Below are 12,206 nucleotides of genomic sequence, written 5' to 3' on the forward strand. Positions count from 1 at the left end.
CCATATGATGTTTTTTTTTTTTTCCCTCACAGTGAAAAAAACAGCGTCTCCTCGACATCACTTAACTGTTCTTTTTGGGCGGGCATTATGCAAATGTGCAACATGGAATCATAGCTAAATCACAGAAATAATGGCAGGATTACAAATAAGGCATTTCAGGCAAGATTGGAGAGATGAAGTCTTTTTGATTTTGACTTTGTGCTTGTAACAGCTGTATTACTCACTAAAGGAAATGTAAAATTTAAAAAAAGCATAATAGGTGCCCTTTCAGCATTAATAGTCCATGTCATTTATAATAACACCTTTATTGAGTGTTCAATAAATTGCATAGTTGCATATAATATCATTTAATCACCTTCATTACTTCACTAGCTCTCCTGATGACTTCACAAAAATAAAAACTAATTAATAAAAATATTAATAAATACTACAATAGAGTACAAAAATAACACTGCTTCACAATATAAATCTTCACAGTACAATTAATTATAGTCTATATGAATTAAGCACTATATTACAAGTCATTTGAAGTCATGCCATAGCTTTATCTGAGACACAGAACCGAATTATAGTCGTTATTCACTGATAATCGTCCTCATTAGCTTTTCTGATGCCTTCAAAAGTGTTGTTACCTAAACTGTTTAAACATCAATATAACAGAAATCGAATAAAATATAAAAACCTTAAACTTATCTTCAGTTAGTTGCCAAGGCAAAAAGTTAAAGTACTAAAGTGACTAAAATTGAAATAAAAATGAAAAAATAAATAAAGACATTAAAAAAAAAAGAATAAAAACACACAGCATTACTAAAACTTTTACTAAAATTTAAATATAAAAATAAAAACTAATTCTTATTTACTTATTTTATTTCAGTTAGTTTCCACATTTCTATTTTTTGTTTGTTTTAAGTTGAAGTACTAAAATGACAAACTAAAAATGAAATAAAAATAAAAACAAAATTTTAATAAAAATGTAAAAATCACAAAAAATAATACCAAAACTTTAACTTAAATTAAAATGAAAAAATGTAAAATATATATATAAAAAAACCCGAAATACTATGTATTATAATAATGATAGTAAACTAACACTGCTTCACAGCATGAATCTCATTCATGATTCTGTATGTTCAATGCCAGCTGTTCACGGTACATGAATGAACCAGTGAAACGTGTTCTTTGCTTACAGTGTGTGTTGTTTCTGTTGTGTTTCTTGTCCTCAGGTTGGACGAGGCTGCTGTGTCCCTTCAGAAAGAGAAGAACATGTACAAGGAAATTGAGAATTACCCGACCTGCTTTAAGGTGCGAATACTGATATTCAACTGGATTTTACCTCATGTAGTTTTTGGAATGAACTTTTAATGTACAATTTTGCTTTATAATATTGCATTAGTTTCAACAGATGTTTAATATTGCAGAAAACCATCGCTCAAGTGCTGGTTCATCTCCACAGAGGCGACTTTGTGGCCGCAGACAAGTGTGTCAGAGAAAGTTACAGGTACGAACGAGTAACATCATCGTCCTTAAAGGGATAGTTCACCCAAAAATGAAAATTCTGTCATCATTTACTCACCCTCATGTCGTTCCAGACCTGAATATCTTCTTTAAATGATGTAAATGATGACAGAATTTTCATTTTTGGGTGAACTATCCCTTTAAGATCAACTGCATTAGCTCTGATCAGTCTGAAATATTGTGTTGTTCAGTCTCCCAGGGTTCAGCGGGAGCGAGGACTGCGTTTCCATGGAGACGTTACTGGCGGCGTTTGACGAGCAGGACGAGGATGGGGTGTCACGCGTCTGCAACTCACCTTTACTGAAGTACATGGACAACGACGTGAGTGTCAGACATCATATTTCACTCCAAACAGAACAATACTGTGGAGGAAAAAAACTAAAACCTCATTACGCTCAATAAAGGAGTCATTTAGCTCAGTATCTGTGAGTTAAAATAAAATTATAATATTTTCTTCTTAAATTGTATTAAATTTTTTAAAAAGTATACATAAATAATAACAATAATTAATTTAAAATTAATATTTTTTTTGAAAGAAGTCTTATGTGCAAAAACCGTTACAATTTAAAACAACTGTTTTCCATTTTAATTATTGTATTAAATGTAATTTATTCCTGTGATGCAAAGCTGAATAGGAAGTTCAAAAGACCAGCATTTATTTGAAATAGAAATCTTAAACGATATGTCTCTTTCAGTTTTGATCCATTTAATGCATCATTGCTGATGAAAAGTATTAATTTCTTTGGAGTATCCCTTTAAACGTTAACGCTTTCTGTTTTCATTTAAAAACATTTTCGCTGAAAGTTTGAGTTTGAATAGCTTGCAAGAGCGCGATTATAAATGCAACTTTTTAAAAAAATGACAACTATTACTACCAGTGTTGGGGAAAAGTTACTTTTAAAGTTACTCACTCATATCGCGTTACTCCATTAAAAAGTAACTAATTGCGTTAGTTACTTTTTATGGAATGTACAATAATGCATTACGCTACTTTTGTGTTGCTTTTTGTCACCTGGTCTGGGCTTGCTTATTTATTTTTAATAACAAAAACCCCAAAAGTTATATTTTTGGTAACTGTAAAGGCCCTTTCACATCAAAAGTGAAATGAATAAGCCTCTGCACCTCACTCCCAGTTTCTCTCAACACGGGACAGGAGAGCTGTCAGTCAATAAATGGGAAAAACAAAGTTACTCAGATATTTGCTTGTAAATTTAAAAGTAATGCGTTACTTTACTAGTTACTTGAAAAAAAGTAATCTGATTATATGATGTAGAATAAAGTGTGAAAATATCTTGTGTTAAACCACAGACCTTATTTAACAAACAAACCCATTCAAAACCCCCATTGACTTCAGGGTGATGTAACGATGAAGATGAAGCACAGAAACGCTAATTTTCACATTTTGGCTTACAAAAATCTGTCATCCTTTCAGCACACTATTGACTGCAGTGTTTTCAATCAAGTTATAAACACTTGTTTTCCACTGGTCAAACAATCAGATAGTCCCGATCCTAAACTCACACCATTAGTTGAACCTGTAAACTGTAAGCACTGGAAGTTTTTGGTGTGTGTGAGATCATATTGTTGCATAAATTGCGTTTAGAAATGTTTTTTTTTTATTTCATAATGAAAACGTGAAGTTGTGTACAGAAACTGTTAATTATTTTTATTTGTGAACACTGTGTGATGTCAAAGTGATGTTAAATCGGTTATACAATTTGTAAAATACTATAATGTTATTATTATGTACAGTAATTTATTGTAAGTGTTGTTGAAATGTAAATGTCGCTGTGGAGTGAGGCGTCATGCTGCGTTTCCAAATATACAACCTGACAGTCATAAAGATGCAAAAATGACTTAATAAAATCATAATCTACACTGTTTGGCTGTCTGCTGCTAAATGTGTTTTCTTCTGAACTATCTAGAGAATTATCTGATGAACTCAGTGAAGATGATTTACAAATATTCTACAAATAGAAAGCAGCAGCATTCACAACTCATGCTATAGAGAAGCCAGGAAAGAGAGAGTCATTTTGAAATAGTTTACTTGAAATAAATGTTAACTTAATAAATAAACAAACAAACAAACTTAAACTGATTATCTCAACTATTTTCCAAGATAACAGTTCTCATTTTCATTTGGTTTGAGTTGATCTACTAAAATAGATCAAATATAAAGGCAAAAATTTATTTAAAAAAACTATATAGACGTGTAAAAATAATATAAATAATAAAAAATATTAGTAAAATTATTATTAACAATAATAACAAATACATTTAAAAAGAAAAAAATTAAAACGAAATGGAAAATATAAAAATAAAAACATCTTTTATATAAATGTACAGTGTATGAGCTATAAAGTGAAGAAACATTCAAAAATCATTCAGAACATTTCATGTATAAATAATTCATAAAATCGTTTGGATTTATGAAGAAACATTCAAAAATCTGTTCTGAACAAATTTAAATTATTCATGAAATCATTAGCATTGACAAAGAAATGCAGACAGAAACACATTAAAATTAGTTTTTGAACTAATTTCTGTGGAAATAATTCTTAAAATGACTCATCATTTAGAACATTTCATGTATAAATAATTCATAAAATCGTTTTGATTTATGAAGAAACATTTCAAATTCATTCTGAACCAATTTTAGTGTAAATTGTTCATAAAATCACTTAAGAAATATACACAGAAATGCATTCAAAATTCGTTCTGCAGAAATTTGTGTAAATTACTCATGAAATCATTTGGATTTACAAAGAAATGTGCACAGAAACACATGAATTCTCTCTATTTAACGAATGAGTTGCTGAAACTGATAAATCCTTAATTGCAATGTGAAAACAATCTCCCATTAGTTATGAAAAGTCATTATACTTCAAGCCTTATAAAACACCAAACGTCCTTTTCATGTCCCAAATCGGTGTTCACAAATGACAGATGTTTGTTGCGTACGTTCCTCTTCACACTGTGTCGTACATGAGAAAAAAGGTTGCTATCCCGTTGACGTCAATCCGAATGTATTCCTGAGAAAGGTAGTGGATAATGATGCGTCTAGTTGATTGTACAAATGAAATAAGGCAAATAGAGACTGTCACGTAATTCACAGCGCCACCTACAGGGCTTCGGTTCGGCTTCCTGCAAAACCGGTTTCGCCTTCAGAATTCAGAGAGGCGTTACAAATCAAGCCCAGGTCTAAAGTAGGTTGAGTATTTCTCGTCTAAGTCCATCATGTCGCATGCACTCCCAAAGGTGAAAGTCGTATTCGTCAATCTGAATGTATTCCTGAGAAAGGTAGTGGATAATGATGCGTCCAGTTGATTGTACAAATGAAATAAGGCAAATAGAGACTGTCACGTAATTCACAGCGCCACCTACAGGGCTTCGGTTCGGCTTCCTGCAAAACCGATTTCGCCTTCAGAATTCAGAGAGGCGTTACAAATCAAGCCCAGGTCTAAAGTAGGTTGAGTATTTCTCGTCTAAGTCCATCATGTCGCATGCACTCCCAAAGGTGAAAGTCGTATCAAAGTGGCGCATGCCTGGAAGCCCTAAAGTTCACTTATCAAGCCCTTAAAAAACACTAGCAAGTGCACGTCCACTGGATGAAAACTGCACGAGTGCTAACGTTTCATCAGTTCGCATGAAGAACAATCGGTTCAATCCAACCGTGCGCTTTGGGAAAGAGGTGCAATTCCCGCTTTGTGTGCTTCTCGTGGTTAGTTTGGAGTTCCTCCGAAGGTCAGCGTCCTCATCCTCACTCACTCACTCTTCTCTCTGGTCCACTTGATCATGGTTTCTGGAGAGCGGTAGAGGAAGATGAGTTTGGCGTACAGGTCTTCCTCCAGGTCCAGTTCTCCCGTCTCTCGGACCAGGAAGATGTCGGTGCAGAGCTTGAGGATCCGGTCCACGTTAGGCAGCTCTTCGAACATGATGGTGCGCGAGATCCCGCTGAAGAATTCACGCACAAACTTCCCGATAACCAGAACCACCGACATGTACAGACCCATGATCCTGTGCACATGCAGGTTCACACGTTTAACTTGGCACAATGCACGTGATTTAAATACGGTTTAATCCTGTCAGATTGATCAAATCTATCTTCATTTTGGTTCATATATTTAATTTGGGATGTACAACATTATGACCATTTCTTTAGAAGCTCGTTTCCACCATGAAAAAAAAAAAAAAAGTAATTGCAACTTTTTTTTCTCACAATTCAGTTTTCTTCTCACGATTCTGATTTAAAAAAAACAAAAAACTCAGAATTGACTTTTTTTTCATGCAATTCTGTATATCTCACAATTCCGAGAAAAAAAGTCAGAATTGTGAGATACATACTCAGAATTGCAAGATAAAAAGTTGCAATTACCTACTTTATTTTTTTAGTCCATGGCAGAAATTTTTTTTTTCTCAGAACTGCAAGAAAGAAAACAAAAGTCCAAATTGTGAGATAAAAAGTTGCAATTAATTTTTTTTTATTTTTTTTTTATTCTGTGGTGGAAACAGGCTTCCCTTAAATTATTAGTCAATACTGTTTATATTATCAATATTTATATTGTCAATATTATCAGTCAATATTGTTTAATTGTCGAACTAATGCCTAGTCAAGATTATTTAAAACTTTGTCATAGTTTAGTGCTAATTTATATTGCAAAAATATACAGTACAGTAAACCAGTGGTTCCCAACCCTGGTCCTGGAGGCACCCCAACACTGCACATTTTGCATGTCTCCTTTCTCTGACGCACCAATTGAAGTCTCTACTAATGAGCTGATGACCTGAATCAGGTGTGTTTGATTAAGGAGACATGCAACACGTGCAGTGTTGGGGTGCCTCCAGGACCAGGGTTGGGAACCACTGCAGTAAACTACCGTTCACATGTTAAGGATCGGTAAGATTTTTTAAAAATGTTATGCTCACCAAGGCTGCATTTATTTGATAATAAATACAGTAAAAACAGTAATATTGTGAAATATTATTAAAATTTAAAATAACTGTTTTCTATGTGAATATATTGTAAAATGTAATTTATTCCTGTGATCAAAGCTGAATTTTCAGCATCATTACTCCAGTCTTCAGTGTCACATGATCTTCAGAAATCATTCTGATTTGCTGCTCAAGAAACATTTCTGATTATTATCAATGTTGAAAACAGCTGTGTTGATTCATATTTTTGTGGAAACTGTGAATTCTTTTCAGGAAAACTTCAAAAGAACAGCATTTATTTGAATCTTTTGCAACATTATAAATGTCTTTACTGTCACTTTTGAACAATTTCATGTGTCCTTGCTGAATAAATGCAGAAATTAAGCAATCCCAAACTTTTGAACGGCAGTGTATCATAAAAAGATTTTCTATTTAAATTTTGGTGCATCCCTGTATTGAATTTAACTTTAGCTTTAATTTAAAAAAATGTATTCTTAAACAGTCAACACTCTATATTTCTCTTTAATGTTAGCACTGTGAGTTTTAATTGTAACCCGCCATGAGAAGCATATCAGTTGTATTATCTATTTCATATCTATTGAGAAGCCCCGCCCATAGTGAACTCTCATTGGTCAAAAATCCACCTCCTCTTAGCTATATATGAAGCGTCAAATATGTTCTGATTGGACGCACAGTTTTGTCGCTTTAGGAAGTACAGAAAAAAACCTTCAGACTATAATGTTTCACGTCACTCACCCATAACCAGCCAGAAAGCCCAGACTGGGTGGACTGACTTGGTCACTGATGATGTAGAGCTCCAGACCAGATTCGTTTGCATTCCTGGCTGAGCCCACAGATAACGGCCCTGCTTCTGTCTGATTCACGATCCACCACTCCTGGACGCCCTCTGTGCTGTCTTTGCTGGATTTATGTAAAGACAGTGTGATGCTCATGTATTCTTTACCTTAGAGAGCACACAGAAGAGTGAAGAGAAACAGGCGTGTTGATGGTGGCTGTAGAAACACATAGGAAATGTAGCAAAGGCATAGATATGCTTGGTGGAGAGCTGGTGTTTTACCATTTTTGTAGAGCTGCCCAATAGGCTTGGCATTGGAGTCGCTTGGTGCTCTGATGTATCTTGGAAAAATGTTTTCAATGACCCTTAATAAAAAACACCATTACAATTGACCATTCAGCCGAATGTCTTTTTAGTGGTATAAAAAGTCAGGAAAAATACGTCTGTGTTTGAAGCTTAAACTCACACTTCTTTGTGCTCAGTTCCATTCAGTAGATTTTTTAGCTTAGTTCTCGTGGTTTTGTCCAAGTCTATATAGTGTTTCCCTATTGCAGTTTCAGCTTTGGCACCTAAACTGAGGTTTCTATTGGACAAATACAGCAAATGAAACCAAACAGAAATGAATTCAATTACTTCATTAATGAAAACCTCAGTCTTTGTCGTTAATATCTTTGTCCTGACCAGAGCGGCACATAATTCATATCAATGTCATTACATGCAGAACAAATTCTCATGAGATGATACCAGGGTGATGATTGTATGAAACATGTCTGGGTCACATAAAAGAAATTACTTTACTGTGACAAAATTATTCATATTTGTTGGATTAAAAGTAATTTATGAAAAATCGAAAAATGTTGTCTATAAATGTTATTAACTGTATTCATTTGTATTGTATTTCAAAAATAACCACCGAAAAGTGAACATTTGCTGTTAATTTACTCATCCTCAGGCCATCCAAGATGTAGGTGACGGTAAAGAAGATTTTTAGTTGAAACCATGGTCCAAGTCAGTGGCTAGCAGCACTTTGAGAGTCAAAAACAGCATATCAGGGAACACAAAATTAATACCCGTGGCTCTTGACGACACACTGAGGTCTAATGAAGTGAAACGATTTACATGATTTACACCATTATTACAGGTAATAATGTTGTAAATAATGTTCAGTTTCTTGCACAAACCAATCGGAACATTTGCTGTTAATTTACTCATCCTCAGGTCATCCAAGATGTAGGTGACGGTAAAGAAGATTTTTAGTTGAAACCGTGGTCCAAGTCAGTGGCTAGCAGCACTTTGAGAGTCAAAAACAGCATATCAGGGAACACAAAATTAATACCCGTGGCTCTTGACGACACACTGAGGTCTAATGAAGTGAAACGATTTACATGATTTACACCATTATTACAGGTAATAATGTTGTAAATAATGTTCAGTTTCTTGCACAAACCAATCGTTTTGCTTCATAAGACCTTAGTATCTCGTCAGGAGCCACAGCTATTAATTTTAATTCTCAAAGACGGGCAGGCGCTGACTTGCACTTTATGACTCACCAAAGACCCCAGTTTCAGCTAAAAATCTTCTTTACTACGCCTGAGGGTGAGTAAATAACAGCACATTTCCAGTGAACTATCCCTTGACTATGATAAATAATATTTTATCTAGTTAAATATAATAAAATGTTTGGATCTCAGGATGAAATCTGATCTGATGACAGCATTTTTGGAATTTTTTATTTGACCCATCAGCCACTAGCAGACCAGGTTCTTCTAAGCGCTCTGTCTAAGCCTGCATGCTGCTGTGATGTTGAACTCTACCTCTGTATGGACCAGGTGAAGGTGAGAGGAAACTTCTCATCTGCGTCACTGAGCATTTGAATGAGGTTCCGCTTGCTCGGGGGGCTGATGGTCCAGAGCGAGTTGGAACTTCCTTCTAGTTCTGCTACTGTCAAATCCTCATGAATATAAGACTCCAGGAACAGCATGGCACTCTGCAGGAGACACAAGCATCTTTAGCTCTATTTAGAAACAATCTGGGATGCACAATTTATCAGTATCAGGCAATATTAGCTTGTTGTCTGATCAGCATTGGTTTGACAATAAAGCACTGCATTTTTTTTAATAGGCTATTACAAGTTTCAAAAGTAGTAATAATTCTTAAATAAATCCTAATTATTTTACAGTATGAGAATTGTATGTGAAAATATGTTAAATTGGCAGGCAAATAATGCCACAATATCCACAAGTTTCATTTTATCTATGCAAAATATAATTTCTTATTTTATGCTTTGATTATGCAACGAAATGTGAAAATAGAGCAATATCGGTCAATAATAATCAGCTGAAATTCTAAAATCATTTCTATATATCGGTGCATTACTAGAAAACGTTCATGTCAAATACAAAGGAGCCACTGTGATCTGAACAGACTCTTAGTTCCTTACTGCATCAGTGCTGTATTTTTTTAAAAACTTGGCAAACTCTGTGGAAGAGATGTTTTTCAGATGGTTCTGCTGGGCGCTCATCGTGAAGATCGGCTGAAAACAGAATAAAACAAACACAAGAACAGAAAAAAAGCGGCATGTTAATTATCGAATGGTAAGCAACCTGAGATTTGAAGGCTTCCAAAAATATCAGATCACCTAGACAGCACTGAGATTAAATGGAGAACAAATAGAGACTTCTCAGATGTTTCTCCTGAGAGAAAGACTGAAATAAAAAATTAAAGCTAAATAGAAAATATTGCAAAAACACTGCAAAAAACAATAACTAAAAAAACTTGAGATAACATATAATTACTAAAGTTTAAACCAAAAAAATAAGAAAAAATTATAATGAATATAATAAATTAAAATAAATAGAAAAACACTGCAAAAAACACTAACTAATAAAACTGACATAATATAAAATTACTAAAATTTAAACCAAATTAAAATGAAAACAAAAATAATAAATTCTAATAATAATAAATAATAATACATTATTTTAATAAAAATACAATTATAAAATAAAATAAAAAATGACAAAAACATAATAAAATTACTAAAACTAAAAGTAAAATGAAAACAGAAAAAAAAAATCAAAACTTATTCAAAATATTAATAAGCACTGTAACAGTATACGAATAATACTAAATTAACACCTCAATATGAACTCAAAAATTTCTCATCAACTGATCTGAAATGCTTTCCACATTCATTTAATAGCTTTATAATCTTACTGGATGACTCATTTGTGATTATTTTGATTTCTACAAATGTCTTTTAGGAGAAACAGAATTGATAGCAATAAAATGTTCCTTGCAGAACATAAAAACTGGCCGAAAGCAGAAATGACCATGCAAATGAGCAGCACAGTGTCTTTAATGTGACGTGCACCTGAAGTCCTCCCAGCGTGAGCGTGACGGACACGTCCAGCGGAGTGTTGACCACTCCTGCCACAGATTTGATCAGAGACATGAAGAGCAGCGGGAACCAAATGATGCAGATCAGGAGCATCACGATCATGCCGCCCATTCCATACTTCACAACCATCTTCTTCTTCTGTCCGCGCGGCTGAGGGTAACGCTGCCACACGACCACACACAAATGCTTAGGATGCTGCCTTGAGAAGAAGCTGTCTATGTAGACTGTGTTATTTCTCACTCTCTTACCTTCTCAGACTCCCTCCAGCATTTGAGGATGAAGATGTGAGCGTAGATGTCCTCCACACAGATCCAGCTAGACAAGCTGAGCGTCGTGTCCGTCCAAATCCAGTCCATCACCGCCCGCAACTCCGTCAGGAACGGGATCAGACGGAACCTGGGACACACAACACACACGAAGCAGGCGGATCCGTTATGTATAGAAACCGACTTAGTTTGCTTTAATTTCCTTTTACTTATAAAAGTAATGGTTGACCAATATATCAGCTGATATCTGGCATTTTTTAATCACCAGCATTGATTATCAACTAAGTTTTTATGTTTGGCTGATGTATCAGAAGTGGGACTTTTACTTTGAGAATAACTGGGATTTTTATTTTTACAATAAATGGGACTTGACAGCGATAAGAATGTCAGGCACCTGCGCTCCCACTTACACGACTCTGTTTAACAGATCTGTGTAATAAATTATTTTAAAATTACCTCCAATTTATACATTTCATATTTTTAACTGTTTCTTTATTTGTAAATTTTTTTTTTCTATAATAGGATTACGTTACGTCTATAATAGGATTGAAATTAAGTTCAAATGATTTTTTTTTTCCAGATAATTTTATAATTTTATTTGTCAAATTTTCTTTTTTCTATAATAGGATTACGTTACGTCTATAATAGGATTGAAATTAAGTTCAAATGATTTTTTTTTTCCAGATAATTTTATAATTATTTATTTATAATTTAGTATATATATTATGTAAAATAATTATAAAGAAATTGTCATCCATGTGTTTTTACTATCTTTAATTTAAATAGTCTGAAATCATATATATCAGCCATTGACCACCCTGCTCTCTAAGATATCGGACATGTATACAGTATACATGCAACATCACCCTATAAACTGCTGTTGAACAGGTTTCTCACCCCTGGAAGAGGAAGAGGTTGACGTAGCTGTAGCTCTTGGTGAGGAAGTTTCCCAGGATGCGAGTCGGATATCCACAGCGGATCTGATACGCTGACAGGCCGAAGTAAATACATTTCACAAAGTACCACAGCTGAGCGATAGTGTTCTGACTGAAGCGCCTGCACAGAGGAGATCAAACACATGTCAGGACATTCAGCCCATTTCTCTGCATCATTTGTTCTCACAGAATGTCTTAATTTTGTTCTTTTTTTTTCAGTTTTACTTTTTCTGGATTCCGTTGCTTAAATACATGTTTAGTAAACAAAGTGAATGTCTAAATTGAAATCATGAAACTTTAAGTTTTAAAACAAAAATTACATTTGTAGGACCCTATGAAATCCATTTTATTTTTTCTCAAAT

At 34.2% G+C, this 12,206-nt stretch overlaps 2 protein-coding genes across 2 annotated transcripts in view; one reads left to right on the plus strand and one right to left on the minus strand.

Annotated features, from left to right (window-relative positions):
* LOC107754604 (gamma-soluble NSF attachment protein-like) overlaps nucleotides 1-1,917 on the plus strand; it is a 3,278-nt gene extending 1,361 nt beyond the window's left edge. The window contains exons 5-7 of the mRNA XM_016571116.1: nucleotides 1,224-1,302; nucleotides 1,419-1,498; nucleotides 1,707-1,917. Of these exons, the coding sequence (XP_016426602.1) occupies nucleotides 1,224-1,302; nucleotides 1,419-1,498; nucleotides 1,707-1,917 (370 nt within the window). The remainder of the gene's footprint in view (nucleotides 1-1,223; nucleotides 1,303-1,418; nucleotides 1,499-1,706) is intronic.
* A 3,059-nt stretch (nucleotides 1,918-4,976) lies between these two features.
* The window catches only part of LOC107754605 (piezo-type mechanosensitive ion channel component 2-like), a 94,129-nt gene continuing 86,899 nt past the window's right edge, over nucleotides 4,977-12,206 (minus strand). The window contains 9 exon segments of the mRNA XM_016571117.1: nucleotides 4,977-5,532; nucleotides 7,204-7,405; nucleotides 7,526-7,608; nucleotides 7,710-7,826; nucleotides 9,058-9,230; nucleotides 9,684-9,776; nucleotides 10,617-10,805; nucleotides 10,892-11,039; nucleotides 11,807-11,965. Coding sequence (XP_016426603.1) covers nucleotides 5,280-5,532; nucleotides 7,204-7,405; nucleotides 7,526-7,608; nucleotides 7,710-7,826; nucleotides 9,058-9,230; nucleotides 9,684-9,776; nucleotides 10,617-10,805; nucleotides 10,892-11,039; nucleotides 11,807-11,965 — 1,417 coding nt within the window. The 3' untranslated portion in view covers nucleotides 4,977-5,279.

The sequence above is a fragment of the Sinocyclocheilus rhinocerous genome, unplaced genomic scaffold (assembly GCF_001515625.1).
Source record: "Sinocyclocheilus rhinocerous isolate Xijiao unplaced genomic scaffold, SAMN03320098_v1.1 scaffold472, whole genome shotgun sequence".
Classification (NCBI taxonomy): domain Eukaryota; kingdom Metazoa; phylum Chordata; class Actinopteri; order Cypriniformes; family Cyprinidae; genus Sinocyclocheilus; species Sinocyclocheilus rhinocerous.